Genomic DNA, 16,376 nt, shown 5'->3' on the forward strand with positions numbered 1-16,376 from the left:
GTAAAGATCTGGCAGCTTCTGGCCTTCTGGCGGGTGGTGATCTAGACATCAAGAGCCCTCCAGTTCCATTCCAGTAGAAACCTGGCTCTCTGCTAACTGTGCGGTTCCTTCCTGCCTTCTTTTGTTTTTGCAGAATTGGGGGGGGGGAGATGGGAGGGGGATTAAATCATAAAACCTGTGCAGGTTACCATACTATCTGGAGGACAGGGAGGAGAAAAGCCAGGCCACCCAGCTAGTAGCCCCAGGAAGGGGCAGATCTGCTGGCCCAGCCACATCTACAAACATTCAGGATGTTCACCTGTACCTAGCTCACTCACCCTCTCTCCAAGCTTTGTGCAGACTCATTTTCTCCTCAGCAATGGCTTGGCTCAGTTTTTGCAGTTCTGTGAGGTGGCTTTATCATTTCAAGCCTCTCCTCAACACTTTTCTTTTTCCATGCATTGCTTGGTTCTTTTGAACCAGGATCCTTAGACACGTTTAGGATGTTGAGTGAATGTGTGTGTGTGTTATCACAAAAGCAAAAGAACAGCAAAACACAACGCTGTGAATAGCACACAGTGAACTGAGGTAGCTGACAGATGTTCGAGGTGTGTCCTCTTTGTACTCCTACTCAGCTTGCTTCAACTGGGTGCAATTTTCCTTCTCACAGATGAAATCGAGCATAAGCAAAGACACAATTCACATTATGCTCAAACCATTCCCTGTACTAGCTATTGCATTGGGAAAAATCATGTTTCAATAGTAGAGCTGCCTGTATTTGGGTGGAGGAGGACGCCAACTACCCAAACTCCTTTGTTCACCTCTCCGCTGAGAATCAGCAAGCCCTCCTTCTGTCTGAGCCCCATTTCCTCTCCACAGGAGATGGTTCTCTTCCTTCTAGGATGACAGGTACAGATGTGGTGTGCACTTACTGGGGGTCCCTTGTGACTGGGTGCTTTGGAGCAATAGCAGCTGGCCTCTGGCCCTGGTGTTGTGGTCTAGAAGTTCCAGGGAGCAGGCTGGGACTTCAGGTGATTCACTTCCACACCCTCCTGCTTCCTGCATCCTGGCCATCATCCTCATCCCCTCTCCCCACGTACACGCCTACATCTACACACACACTGCACATGCACACACACACACACACACACACACACACACACACAGAAATCTTGGGCTCTGCCCTCAAGACACTAGACTTTAATAAGAGAGCTCTGTCTTACCCAGAGGGCCTGGGCATCACTTCATAGCCATCTCCAAACGATGCCACAGCGTGTGTACCCTCACTTTGAGCTCCCCTTTATTGTCTTTCGCTGTCAGAATGTAAGCCTTTTAACAATCACGGCAGTCTTGTTTGCTTATATCTGGAAGGCCAGTGCTTAGCACAGTGCCTGGCACCTGGCAAGCCCTCGATGATGCTTTACTTTGTCTATTAATTAATCAGGGAAGGGGATCTTCTCCATGCCCATGTACCAGCAGCCTAATCCTGCCAAGCCTTGTGTTTGAAAGGAGCTGTGTCCAAGGATGCTCCCTTCACCTGGAGTTCTAAATTCTTAGGCTATGAAATGGCTCCAAACCGGGCCGAATGCCAAACCCCGTCTGTGACGTGCAGCCCCTGCTCCAGATGTGGGGCCTCTCTTCATTCACACCACTTCATCTATTATTACTGCAGCATCATACTTTGGGAAGTCACCTAGTCCGTCACACGTAGCAACAGCATCAGAACATTATTGTACATACAACATAAACACATACAAAGTGCTTGGGGCCTCCATCTCCCAAAGGCTCCTCCTCTTTGCCTCTGGGGATGTTGAAGGGACCCCGAGGAGACCAGGATGATCAGGGGAGGAGCCTCCCAGGTCCCTCTGTCATCCAAGGAGATGGTGGCGAGCAGAGTGGTCTCCTGGCTTTCTTACCAAATACTGAGTCTTTCATAGCATCTGATCATCCCACCCAGCTCCATCTGTCCCTCTGCTGGGCTTTTGCCTCAGGTGAATCCTCCTCCTGCAGTGCCAGCCCCAGTCCCCTGTCCTTGGTCCTGGTCACAGCAGAGAATCTAGTGCCACAGTGCCCTCAGCAAAGGATGCATGATCCCAGCCATTCTCAATCTCTGTTTGGCTCCTTGCCCCAGAATTAAATGTCAGGGCAAGAAGGATTTTAATCTCAAAGTATAAAACCGGGGGTGGGAGGGAAGTGGGGGGGAGTGTCCTATCCAGTGTGCCACTCACATGCTAGGTGCCTCCTAGCTCTGTCCTCTCCTGTGATCTATCACCGTCCATGAGTCTATAAACAGTAAGGAGGAGAGGAGGGTTCTGAGCTACCTGTCCATATTGCACAAGGTGGGAGGAATTGGGGCATGATCAAGAATGCTGCACTCTCCCTCCCTTGGTCCCCAAGTACCATTTCATGGGGCCCTGGGCAGGGGGCAATCCAGATGAGAAAAGGGATTGGTGTGGCTGCCATGAGTACTCAAGCGAATTCTTCAGTCATTTTTCCAGGAGATCGTTGGACAGAAAATATGCATATTGAGTGACTCAAAGGTATCATTTGGATTTGTTTTCTAGTCCTTAGGATGCTCCAGCCAGAAAAACAACCATTAGGTGAGGGCCAGTATCTTCATGACGCTCAAGTCTAAGGTAGTTCACCTGGTCCTAGGACAGCAGACACAGGAAGTGATAAAGAAAAGCCTTATTCTCCTCCACCCCTGCCCTCAACAAAGGGTCTCTGAAGGTTGGACTTGAGCCCTGCCCTCTCTGAAAATGAAGTCTCAGTCACCTCAGGGCTGAAAAACCAGGTCACCACCATAGGAGATGGGAAACAGTGAAAGAATGAGTGTCCCCAATTATCTCTGCATGAGGGTTCTCCTTCCTGCGGTCCTGAGATGCTCCCTGGCCTGTGGGCTCCCAAGCAGATTCCCTGCCCAACCCTGCTGTCTCCTTACTTCCTAAGAATTGGTCAGGGGGAAGAGGAGGAAGAGAAGAAACATCATCAGTTCTGAAGCCTCTCTAAAGGCTGCCTGAGACATCAGGATGAAAAACAGGCGCCCCTTTCTGAATGGCTCTGACTTTTTGCATAACACCAAGCTGAAAGTCCCCTCTTTGCAAGGCTCCCCTCCCACTCCCTGTCCTAATTCTGCTTTCTGGGATCGGCAGAACAAGGCTGATGTTCCCTCATTCGCATACCTGCAGACGGCCCCATGTTCTTCTGGAGTCTTTCTCTTCTTTCAGCCAAATTCTTTTCCTCCAATTGCTCTCCCCAGCTTTTCAATGCCCTTCCTGAACTGGACACAAGACTCCAGATGAAGGCAGGGGACAGAGAAACAATGAGCTCCTTAAGCCTCAAAGCTGGAATCCATGGTAGGGCTTCCCTCCAAAGACATGCATTGCTGGGGATGTATTCCCCAGCTTCTGCCTCAACAGTAAATGGGTTTTCATGGCGGTCTGGAACGAGAAAACTTTTGGAGGTCACCGAATCTTACTCCCCTAGTTTCCCTGATCTCTTCTAATTCACTGCTTTTCTTTCCATGATCAGAGGCTTCATCATCAAGGGTCTCAACCTCCTGGGCTGGACTGGTTCTCAGAAAATAAATGTTCTGTGGTCTGTCTTTTGTCATTGGCCCTTTAAATAGGAGAACCTTGTCCAAATGGCCAACAAGGGAACATGTCACTGAAAGAGGTGAATCCCAGGCACCTTGACATTCTTGGTTTAAGTGAAACCAGGAGAAAGAAGGACATTGTAGCTCAATGGAAGGTTGGCTCCAGGGGTCCTTTGAGGAGCCAGGAAAGGAGTGGTGGAGAGATTTTAGCATGAGCCCTGAAGCTGCAAATGTGAGCTCCCTGTGAGTCAAAATGGTTTCATTCCTTGCCTTTTTGTCCTTGATTCCTTGACACTTAGCATATACGTTATACCTTCTACATTGCTGGGAGGAGGTTTAAGGACATGGAACACCCACGATCTGGAAAATCCATGTGAAATTTTTTGGCCCTCCCTTCATACCAGAGAAGAGGTCTCAATTTTTCTCTTTCTTTGATGGGGTGTTTACAGTATCTTACGGTAAAATTCGGGTTAAGTATTTGGTCATAGGCTATATGTAGGTCAATGTTAAGTAAAAATACTAGCCTTTGTGTGTCATCTGCTGGCTTTTGCATTCTTTTCACAAACTTTCTAACTTTTCACTTATTCTGGAAGTACTGTATATTTTTAAATTGTGTATATTGTGCATATTAAAAGATAAAATATGTTTATATTGTATAATACTATACTAATATATATTATATATATATATTATACATTTCTGGGTTTCTAAACTTTTTCTGTGTCATCTGCTAGCCTTCATATGCTGTCTGCAGATTCTACAAAACTCCCCAGAAATTCCCATTGACACTAGGGACCCTCGATATGTCAAAACCATAATGGTGGTGATAGGAAAAGTTGCAATGCGGAAGGATAACTGCAAGGTGCTTAACAGGAGCTTGATGATTTCTTATTTCCATGGGACATTCAGTCACCCTGGATTGCAGTAGTAATGATAATTATAATAGCTTATGCACCAGTATTAGATTATGGGATTATACGAAGACAGCCAGAAAGACCTCAGATGTACCCTAATCTAACCCCCTCATTTGATAGATAAGGAAACATCTTAACTGAGGTGCAGGGAGATGGCCTATCCAGTCCAAGGCCCCACAGCTAGAAAGTGCCTGAGGAGGCATTAGAACCTAGGTCCTCTGGCTGGCTGGCACAGAACCAGTACTCTGTGACATGGAGCTAACGATTCCTGTCATCCTTGCCTCCTAGAGATTCTGCATGGAAGGTTCTTTGCTGCCCTTAGAAACCCTACCCAGATGCTTCAAGGCCTCCAGAGTTACCAGCAAGTTTCCAGGGGAACCAAATCATCTCTTGCTTCCTTCCCTCTCCTTGGCCACCTGCTGGAAGATGAACTGGACAGCAGAGGCTTAATCTCAGATGGAAAGAGGAGGAAGGAAAGGCAGCCAGAGACGGAGACGTTAAAGGGCAGATTGGTCACAGCCAAGTTTGGCTGCCCTGAGAAACGGAGACCAATCAGTCAAACAGCAAGTATTGAACAACTACTATATGCCAGGCACTATTCAAGAAATGGGTGATACAAAGGAAAAAAATAAGCAATTCCTACTCTCAAGGAGTATATGACCTGCTGTGGGAATATGCCATGTGAGAAGATAGGGAAATAAAAACTATAGACCAAGTGAATAGAGGGACAGTGTGGCATAATGGCTGGAGAGCCTCCCTAGTGTCAAGCAGAATCAGATTCAGGTCCTTCCTCTTATTCTACCACCGATCCACTGACCACAGGCATATTCACTTACCCTCTTAGCAGCCCAGCCAACACTCCAAGCTGCACATCTGGGTGGGTGGCAGTAGCTTCCTCATCTGGACCCCCTATACCAAGGAGGTCACAGGCAAATGAAAAAACACCAAGTCATTTGGGGGGAGGGGGAGGTGCCACCTGCAGCTGCTGTGTCCAAAAGGACCTCATGTGGGAGGAGGTGCCTGCACTGGGCTTAGAAGGGCCGTGAGGATTGAATTATAAAAGGCAGAAGAGAGGAAGAGGAAGTACGTCCCAGACATCATGGGCAGCCTATGGAGAGGCGTGAAGGTGAGAGCTAGAATGTTGTATATGAGGGGAATGTGTTCACTTTGGCTCATTCAGGGAACTAGAAGTGAATTAGCCTGGAAGGGGAGCCAGGCTTTACTGGGCTTAGAATGCCAAGCCTAGGAGTGTCTTGTATCTCTCTCAGTTCAGACAGGACAGGATAGATCACAGTGGCCGTTTCTTACTTTTCTGCCATTTGGGTGGTCACTGATTTCAGTACTTTGGTGGCCCTGCGTTCTCAGGAGTGAAGGATTCTCCCTGATTCCCATCACAGCTTCTCCACCCTTTCTAATCCTCTGAGATTCTTGTCCATGTCTTTGCCTAAATGTATCAGTACATCAAGTCAGGTTAACATTTGTTCGGTCCCTTCTAGGTGGTAGGCACAATCCTCAGGACTGTCATCTCCCACCAGGACCCTCCCTAGAGGCTTCAGCTCCTCCAGTTCACTGGGGAGCCCTCTACTCTCCTCCAACCTCAGTCTGTGCCTAGACCCCATCCTGCCTGTCCTCAGCATCACCACGTGGTTACTGGACAGGAGGGCCCCTGCGTGTGCTCATAGTCAGTGGGAAAAGACCCACTCTTTCTCAGCAGCCTGCCTCTGAGTGGAGCCCTTCCCTCTCAGCCACAGTGCAGGCACTGAAGTGCTTTGCACACACTGCAAGATTAGCTCCTGATTTTTTCCTTAGAGTCTTGGCTCTCTGTGCCCTTTCCCATGCACTGATCTGGGCATCTCTCCTAGGCTCAGGAGTGAGCCTGGCTCTGCATCTCTAGTACGAAGAGTCGATCAACTGTCTTCACACCCAGGGCTCATAATTCCTTTCCTGACAGTTTCCATTTTCTTTGTAGATTACATGTTAGGTAACTTTTCCCATTAAAAAAAATAAAAGCATCTCCTAGACCATGAGGATGGTGGGAACTGCTGCCTGACCCAGAAAAGAGTGGGAGCTCTGGGGGATCACATGCAGTTGCCAGTAGCCCCCCACAGCTTCCCCTCCGATTCTCTCCAGTTATTGCAATGTGCAAGTGATGGAGTCCTCGTTGGAAAGAGCCTGTGGGGAGCTTGGGCAGACAGCTCACTCCATGAGGGTGGGCACCCAGGGAAGTTTTTAGAGACAAGATTTTATCGAATACTCAATTATAAGACATTCTTTTGAACCATCTGACTAAAGAAATGAAAACTTAGCTAGGCTTACTTTTTAAATTAACAACAAAACTTTATTTTAAAAACACAAAACTTTAAAAATGAGGCCCAAGATACTGCCCTTTCTTTGAGACACGAGGATAAGCCTGGAGCAGAGTCTGTGCCACAGGGGCTTAGCAAACACTTCAGAAAAGCCGTCAGACTGAGAAGTTAAAGGAAGTACTTCTGGGAAGCCAAGTAGTAAGGGGTCTCCTGGCAGTCTCCAGGGACCTCTGCTTGAATCATGTTCCCATTTCTCCCATCCAGCAAATGGCTGCAGCAAACCTCAAGTGGGTTACAAAATCTGAGGGGAGGGGGCTTGGTTGCTTTGACTCTCGGGTTGCCGGCAATGGAGCTGTGAGCGTTGTGGAGAATGTGTCTTTTTGAGAAGCATGGAGGGCAGAACAGAGGTCTGGGAGAAGTGGGGAGCAGCCTGTCCCTGTGTAACACGCAGGGTTTGTGAGAGGGTTTGTGGCCAGCAAGTCATGATGACAAGAGTGGGCAAACCCCAGCACTAAAGGGGGAAAGGTTCTCAAGGAACAGCAACAGAAAGCGTGGAAGCCCACCTTTAGAAACCTTTCACCCGGCATCATGATGCACCTGCAGTGAGACAACTGAAGGGTGCTACCCCGGGATGAGGATCTTCATGTACACACACTTGCACACACCCTAAGCATCTCTTAAAGGAAAGGGCATTTTAAATGGCTTGCAGGGGTCTGGAAAGAAGAGGGAAGGGAAGAGGAGGAAAGGGAGAGGAGGGGAAAGGAGAAGAGAGAAGACAGGAGAGGAGAAGGGAGGGGAGGGGAGGAGACAAAAGAGGGGGAGGGAAGGGAGGGGAGAGGAGAGGAGAGGAGAGGAAGGAGAGGAGAGGAGAGGAGAGGAGAGGAGAGGAGAGGAGAGGAGAGGAGAGGAGAGGAGAGGAGAGGAGAGGAGAGGAGAGGAGAGGAGAGGAGAGGAGAGGAGAGGAGAGGAGAGGAGAGGAGAAAGGAGAGAAGAATGGAGGGGCAGGGAGGAGACAGGAGAGGAGGGGAGGGGAGGGGAGGAGGAGAGAGAGGAGAGAAGAAAGGGGGGAGAGGAGAGAATGGAGGAGAGGAAGGAGGAAGAGGGGAGGGGAGGGGAGGAAAAGAGAAGGAAGGGGAGGAGGGGAGAAATGAGAGGAAAGGAGAAGAGAGGAGAGGAGAGGAGAAAGAAGAGAGGAGTAGAGAGGAGTCTTTCTAAACTTTAGGACAGAGACAACAAATGTAATGAGTTTTAGCTTCACCATCCCATTTCAAGTCAGAGTGGGAGGTGGGATTAGCTTTGATCAAGAGTAAATTATATTGTGAAACAGAAAATCTGATTTAGTTTCTGTAATTATTGATTGAGGTCTGTTTTCAGCCTTAAAAGCCTTTCCCAGCCCAGGAAGCTCACAGGGGTACACATGAGCTATCTGTCTGCAGGCATTCCTCAAGGCATATGGGCTGCCAAATGGGGCCTGTAATCTCTGGTTTACTTTGGTTCAAAGAGAAAAGGCCCTGCCCACCCAACATCAATGACACTGATGGATAGCAGAGGAACAGAGATGGCATTATCATAGTCACATCTCAAGATGGCGGCAGTTGGGGAGAAGAGAAAGGAAGGGGAAGTTTTCCCGCTTCACTCGCAATGGCAAATCCCCATAATCCTCCCAACAGGAAGTGAGCCCGAGCCCACAAGAGAACTCTCCAGTGACCGGCTGTGTGGCTTGGGAAGTCCTTCTGCTCTCTGGGACTCGGTTCCTCAGGTCATCTGCTGGATGCTCAGTGGTAGAAGGGAGGACTTTGTTGGCTTCTTTCATTAAATTTCTGGGCAGTGCAGTCCCTGGGCTGTGGCTGGCCCTTCTGTCATAAATGAAGGGACAGGTAGTGGTGGAGATGCCCACCGCCCCCTCCTCTCGTGGGGAGTGGCTATGTGGCCCCCCAACTTTGGAGTCGCCTTCATCTCTCGCCCTGCCTTGGAGTTGGCACCAGAGCCTTACATGGAAATACTCAATGAGCTTTGGATGCAGCCCCTGTCCAACTCTATTGAAGCCACTCAGCCTTGATCCCTGGCAGCCTCGGGGTCAACTCTCTGGGTCACCGTTCGGACCCTAGAGGGAGAGGGAGGCTCTCCCTCTAGGGTCTGCCTACTTCTGCTTGGTATTTAACAGAAGGAAGGTGCCCACAAATCCCCACCCACATAACCCCTAGAAATGCCATATGAATTGTTGTCTCTAAGCTTTTGGAGAGCTAGCCTTCCCCCTCAACATGCCTCCCATCCTTCTGGACCACCTAGGTGATACTTTGTAATACAGAAAAGAGAACATTGGAGTGGGAGTCAGAAGCCCCACGTCCTGCCATTTACTGCTCCCATTATCTGAGGCAAGGCCCCTCCTTTCTACAGTCCTCAACACCCTCCTCTATTAAGTGACCCCTCGGGACCATTCCAGCTCTAGACCCATGATGTCATGATCCTCTGTTGAAAATGCTGAAGCCCAAAGTCCTGACGAGCAGCCCTCCAGCTCTGGCTCGTTCTAAACGGAGTGGGAAAGCCTGTTTCTAGCCCATTCTCTCCCCCCCATTCCTCCTCAGATTACCTCCTGTAACAGGCTTCCATGTGCCTCACAGAGTGGCTGTGGAGGAGACACCTGCCATGGGAATTTACAGGATTCTCCAATTTATGAGCGTTCAGAGTGGTTTCTGGAAAGAAGTCATCAAACACAGGTGTTCAGTTAGCAAGTGTCTCTCGCACACACAGACACATACATACACACGTATACACATGCACACACTCACACATGCACACACATGCATAGGCACACACCCTCCTTGGTTTTAACCAGACAAATGATAAAAGGCAGACGTAGATCCAGGGGTTGCTGGAACAGGAGTTCAGACCAATGATGCTCTCATGCTCCTCCATGCAAGTTTTCATTGGACTTTAGAAGCTGCTTAGCTGCCACCTGTGACCCCAAGGCCTGCCAACACACTCTCAAGCCTTGCCCCACCAAAGAAAGGAAGGGACCAATTCCATAGAGACCCAGAAGCCCAACTCGGAGAATCCCCAAAGCTCAGATCAGAGTCGGGTGGGACCTCAGTTAGCACCTGGTCCAGCTCAGACCCAGCCACAACCCCGGCTACAGCCCCTCCTCCACTCCCAAGGCCATCCAGCCTCAACCTGAGAATCTCCAGTCCACAAGCTGCTGCCTCCTGAGGCGGCCCCTTCAACTCCAGGTGAACGCTAATTGTGAGGAAGTTTCAAATTGAATTAGGCCCAATGTGCCTCCTAGCAGCTCCTCCCACTCCCCCTGCCCCTTTCCTGGCTATATCTTCAGAGGAGCAGCAGAAGAAAGCACTCATTCTTCCCCAGGACAGCCTCTCAGATCCTCAAAGACAGCTGCCCTGCCCAGCCTCAAGCTTTCCTTCAAATGATCTCACGGCATGCATCCTTCACTGTCCACTGTCTTTCATCTGCCATCTAATGTATTAATGTCCTTATCACAGATGTAGAGCTGGAAGGAACTTTAGACACCATCCAGTCTGACACTCCACTTTACAAATGAGGAAACTGAGGCCCTGAGAAAAGTTAAGTGACTTGCCCAGGGTCTTACAGCTAGTCAATATCCAGGGCGAGATTTGAACTCAGGTCTTTCTAACACGTAGTCCAGTGCTCTATGCCCTGTACTGTGCTGCCCTTCCTGAACTGAACCTAGTCATCCAGAGGTGATCTGACCAGGGCAGAGGGACTATCTCTTTTCTTGTTTCTTTGCCTGTAGCCCAAGATCAGCTCCTGAGACTTTCATGTCCTTGGCTTTCAGCCCCTGATTTTCATACACTGGGGAGCCAGAATTCTCCCAAAAGACACTTGAAAGTCCATGCTTAGCCCAACGGCGCTGCTTCATTTACCTCAATAGCTTTCCACCTTTTTCGTAGATTCAGGTCAGCCTGTCTCAATCCTGCATGATGCTGACTCTGTCTCCTAGCACGTTAACCATCTTTTCCAGCTTAAAGTCAGCTGAAAATGTTACAGATGCTTTCACTCACAAAACTGATAAAAATGTGGTTACCTAGCATTGCCTGGGCCAGTCAGGTCCCTGAAAACCCCCTGGAGACGCCCCTCCCCAACAGAGAAAGCAATAACAAAACCCCGGTTACAAACTTGTATGGATGGCCTGTTCTTGGTCTAACCAGACCTGATTTAGGGATCCTTTTCTAAGTGTTCATCAGCCTCCTCTTTGATAAGACATTCTACAATTTCACTACAGGCTCAGTTCATTGACCTAGAGTTCACAGACTCTATTCTCATTAAAAGTAACAAAGAACAAAACAAAACAAAACAATAGGACTTTGCTGTTCACCACTCTGCTTCTGCTTTGCTGCCTGATCTCGGTGCCCCTCCCAGGTGAAACTCATCCCCTCTAATCTCACCACCTCCCTCCTCTTCCTTTCCCCTTTGTTCTGAGGCTGGAGGGCGGATGCTGAACTTCCCCTGTGCCTTCCTTTATCCAGGGCAGAAACCGGACTTTTCAGCTCGATCCACTCTGCATCTGATCCTCTGCCTGGTTTCAACTGCACAAAGTGCGACACTCTTGCACCGGACGCTCCCTGGGTCCCATCCCTGCTTTTCTGGCTCCCCTCCCCATTAGAGTGTAAGCTCTGAGAGGGCAGGGACTGCCCTTCCTTTTATTGTTTACCCAGCACCTAGCACAGTATCTGGCACACAGTAGGTGCTTAATAAATGTGGATTGGATTGGACTGGCTTCTCCAGGCCTGCAACACCTCTCCTGCTCTTCGGGATTTTTTGAGTTTCACTGACCGGCTCAGCCACCACATCTTCGAATTCTTTGAGTATTCACAAATGCAGTTCACCTAGATCAGGTCATTCGAACTCAGGGCAGCCAGGTACTCCCTGGAATCTTGTTCAGTCCTTTCTGATCTCAAGGTCATTATTCTCCTTGGCATATATAAACAATACATAAGTGAACAGCTCTGCCTCACCTGTGCAGGCGGTTTGAATCCTCCCAACCACCCTGAGCAACAATCTGGGTGCTTCTTTGAGCCCCTTTTTGCCCAATACAGCTGGGAGGAGAAGGGGGAGGGGACCTGGAGCGCTCCCAATTCTAGTGCATGTGACACCTTTGTATCCGTTCCAATACCTGGAGATGATAGTAATTCGAGGAATGGTCTATAATGAGCGAAGTGGTATGTGAGGGATACTTAACCTAATCATAAGGGGAAAACAACCTCCATCAGTGTTCAGAGAGATACCTCATGGCCTTCCTAACTGTCAGTGATCTGTAGAAACAATATATTTAAAAGTGCTTTGCAAACTCTGAGAGGCTGCATAAATGCTAGTTTTTATTGTGATTGTCTAGGATTGATTTATTGCTTACTATGCTAAGTGCTTTCCTGAACTCAGGGAGTTTGCATTCCAGTGAGGAAATAAAACATGTTCACCAGATAAATCAAAGATGCATACAGAATAAACACAAAATGATGGAGGGGCAATTAGGCAGCTATTGTGGGAGTCCACTTGAGAGAAGCTAAGACCCTAGGACACTAGGATGACTATGGCGTCAGTAGAGAAAAAGGGGGAAAGGGAAGGTGTGGAGGAGAGAAGATCAGCACAACTTGCCGATTGATTAAAAATGATGGCTGAAGGAGCATGAGGAGTGGAGGATGACATCGAGGTGGTGAACATGGGAGACAGGAGGATGGTGGTGCCTTCAATAGGAACAGAGAAGTCAGAAGGAGCGATGACTTGGGGGGGAGGGGAGAAGGATTTCTCTCTGGGGTTCCTTATGTTAGAGAGGTATCTGGGGCCTCAGGAGACGAGAGGGCTAGATATATAATTCAGAGTCATTGGCAGAGAGGTGCTAACTAGACCTATGGAACTGAAGAGGCCAGCAAGCAGGAGTGAAGCCCTGGTGATATGGACCACGGTCCTGCAAGGATTCATCTGACATCTTGGGAGAACGCAAGACAACATCCTCTTCTTGGTGCCCCATCCCTTCTCCTTCTCTCCCCTTGGAGACTTTTCTGCCTCCCTGAATTCTCAAATCCACCCTGGGAAGTGGACAGGACAGATGTCATTATTCCAATTGTGGAGATGAAAAGACAGGTTCAGAGTTGAAATAACCTGCCTAGGATAGGTAAGAGGCAGCTCCAGGACTAGGACCCAGGATTCTTGATTCAAAATAATAAAATTTTGTATCTGGAAGGGGCCCTCAAGATTACACACACCCCCCAATTCTAAGAAAATCAGGTCCTAGGAAGAAGTAACTTGGCCAAGGTCTCATGGGCAGCCAGGGTGAGGTCCTCTGTCCAAACAGTAACCCAAATGACACCATGTTGCTTCCAAAGTGAAACAAGTTCTCCTCTTGTGTCTGCTGCTGACTGTTTTCAATAGAATCATCCAGATATTTGCCTCATGGACCCCGCTCTCCATGTTTGGACCTGGAGTCTCAGCAGCACCCAAAGTGAGCCCCCTTCTTCACATGACACAGCCCCTGGTATGTTCCACAATTCCAGTGGAATTGTAATTTCTTTAATTATAGGAGCATTAAGCTTTATGTAAGGAAAATTTCCTAACCATCAGGGCTACTTCTCAGGAGAATGGGCTGTCTGGAGAGGCAGTGGATGGTCACTTGTCATTTATGCTGCACACAAACTACTTTCTCAGATTGGGTTGGGCCAAGTGACCCCAAGACCGTTTCCAGCTTGGAGATTCTGGAGCTTTCGGTTTCAAGGATAACAATCCAGTCACCTCCCAGTCTTGGCATCGGAGCTAGCAGCTCTTGGGAGGTTTGTAGAGAGGCTGGGAGGCATAGGAGGAGCAGAATGATGCAGGCTGCTTCTCCAGCCCACCCCCCGCCCCTGCCCGCCTCCTGCCTGGCTAGTTACACTCGATCTCTGTTGTCCAGGCTGGACGCTAGAGGCATGGCTTCCTTCCACTGTGCCCACATCTCCCTCTAAACAGGGAAGTGGTGAGTCTGGTACCCCTTGGGGGCATCAGTGATGCCAGGGAGACCAGGCAGATACCGAGAGCACAGGAGTCCACGTGATGGCCAGTAAGGGGGACTGTTCTGTCATTCTGTTGCAGCTGCAGAAGCTGAAACGGTCGCTTTCTTTCAAGACCAAAAGTTTACGGAGTAAAAGTGCCGACAACTTCTTCCAAGGGACGGGCAGTGACGGAAAGCTGCCGGCAGACGCACTGCCCGAGATCCCCTCGAGCCGCGGCAGCCAGCCCCACTTTGGCACTGGGAGCCTGAGCGCCACACCCACCAGAGGGCGGCTGCAGCCCCCGGCCCACGGCGGGGTCCACGCCTTCCAGGAGCACATCTTCAAGAAGCCCACCTTCTGTGATGCCTGCAGCCACATGATAGTAGGTAAGGCCTCGGCCCAGTTCGTGGGTCATCCGGGGGAGCCAAGGCGCCTGGTCCATCTGGAACCTCAGGGATGGCTTGTGCCAAGGCCTGGTCCATGGCTGGGCCAGTGACATGCTGTTGGGAAGGAATGGCGATGGGGTTAGAAACGTGCTGCGAGGACTGGGGCACGGTGAGGGCAGGGCAACGCTACTGAGCAGTGGAAGCAGGGCTCAGGGATGCGGGTCTCAGACAAGGAGGAGCGGGCCAATGACTCTGCATCCACATTTCCTTGTCTGTGAAAAGGGCAATGTGGCCAGGGAATGAAGTGACCTATCTGTGACCTATCACTTCCCCCTCCTGGCAACCCTCCTCAGGCTGCTCTGGCTGAGGTGCTAATCTGAGAGCTAAGGATATGGACGGATGGACAGAGAGATGGAGAGACAGAGAGACAGACAGAGAAAGAGAAAGAGGAGAGACATAGGGAGGCAAAGAGAGACAGAGAGAGAGACAGACAGAAAGGAAGAGAAAGAGAAGAGACAAAGAGAGCAACAGAGACAGATAGACAGAGAGACAGAGACAGAGAGAGACCAAAAGACGGAGAAAGAGAAGAGAGAGAGAGGCAGAGAGAGATGGAGAGACAGAGACACAGAGAGAGAAAGACAAAGAGACAGACAGACAGAAAGAGAAAGTGGAGAGACAAGTAAAAGGGAGTTTCTTGAGGCAACTAGAAGCAGTGACTCGTGGGCGTAGCGTCAGAGCAGGGTGTGAACCCAGGTCTTTCTGAGTCCTAGACAAACATTCTCTCCCCTTTGCCAGGTTCCCTCTTTAATGAAGGTGGGTTTGGAGGCCAGAAACTGTGAATTTGTCTGCATGGAAGGCTCCCTCCTCGTTAGAATGTAAGCTCTTTGAGGGCAGGGATTGTTTTTTGAGTCAATATAAAGTGGGTGATGAGCCTTAAAGGGCTCTGCTCCAGAGGCCAGCTCTCAGCCAGCTAGTTTGGATTTTCTTTGGATCCCCAAAGCTTAGCTCAGTGCCTAGCACATACTAAGGGCTTAAGTCATTCTTGGTTTAGACTGAGAAACTTGATTCTGCCTCTTCTAGTTGACAATTACTTTGTCCCAGACAACCATTGAAACTGACGAATAAGGGACAGCTGGGCGGTGCAGTGGATACAGCACCAGCCCTGGAGGTCAGGAAGGCCTGAGTTCAAATCTAGCCTTGGACACTTGATACTTACTAGCTGTATGACCCTGGGCAAATCACTTAACTCTGAATGCCTAGCCCCCCCAAAAAATTTTGAATACACATTTAGCAATGAACCTAAAAGAGACCAGAAATTTGTGCTGAGCTGAAAATTACTAACATGAACCTGCCCACACTGTCAAAGAGTGAGTGGTGAAAAACCCAGTGTCTCTTGGGCCTGGGCATGAGACGCCATCATTCCGATAACTGCTAGGTTCACAGAGTGAGGAGAGACCTCAGAGATCATCTGCTTCAGCCTGTGTCTGAACCAAAGGTCACAGGACAGTAGCCATGACCAAGGTCCGTCCAACCTTTGTTGGGGCTGCCCCTCACCCCCCCAAAAAAAATCCCTTCCATACCACCATGGGGTGTGTGTCCATTGTGACTTGATACACCTCCTTTTCTCAATAAAATACACACACTCACATGTTTATACACACACGCACACACACACATACACTCACATTCACACACATACACACACGCATACACATACAGGACCTCAATGACAAAGAAGAGAGCCCCCCCAGAATTCAGTATCCCATAGAACAGGCTATTTCAAGAGTACTCTAAACTGGGGGTAGCTCTCCTGGAGAAAAGCCAAAAGGGAGGGGAGCCCAGGCTTGGCAGACACGGTAACAGTCAACAGGCATTGAAGCCTGTTGGCCCCATGATCAGATGATGCAGGGGCTGAGAGCAGTGTGATGGTCTAAAGGGGGCAAATGAAGCTCAATATTGAGAAAATCCTTGGGATCTATGTAGTCGCAGCAGCAGCTTCGAGGGGAAGCTGTCCACCCTCTCCCAGGGAGCCATAGTCTCTGGAGATGTGTAAAAATAGATGGCCCAAAGCCCTGGAAAGAGGAGGAAGAGGAACAAACATTCTGGAGCAGAGAGGACTGCTAATCTGCCTGCCCAATATGGAACAGCCATGACTCCTGTGTTGCCTGCACTGAGCCTCTGGGTTCTGCCAGTCTCCAGCA

General features: G+C 49.4%; 1 protein-coding gene across 1 annotated transcript in view; it reads left to right on the plus strand.

Annotated features, from left to right (window-relative positions):
* The first annotated feature begins 13,708 nt into the window (after positions 1-13,708).
* The window catches only part of STAC (SH3 and cysteine rich domain), a 36,839-nt gene continuing 34,171 nt past the window's right edge, over positions 13,709-16,376 (plus strand). The window contains exon 1 of the mRNA XM_020964452.2: positions 13,709-14,175. Within this exon, the coding sequence (XP_020820111.1) occupies positions 13,851-14,175 (325 nt within the window). The 5' untranslated portion in view covers positions 13,709-13,850. The remainder of the gene's footprint in view (positions 14,176-16,376) is intronic.

Source organism: Phascolarctos cinereus, unplaced genomic scaffold (assembly GCF_003287225.1).
Source record: "Phascolarctos cinereus isolate Bilbo 61053 unplaced genomic scaffold, phaCin_HiC Scaffold_4;HRSCAF=312, whole genome shotgun sequence".
Lineage (NCBI taxonomy): Eukaryota > Metazoa > Chordata > Mammalia > Diprotodontia > Phascolarctidae > Phascolarctos > Phascolarctos cinereus.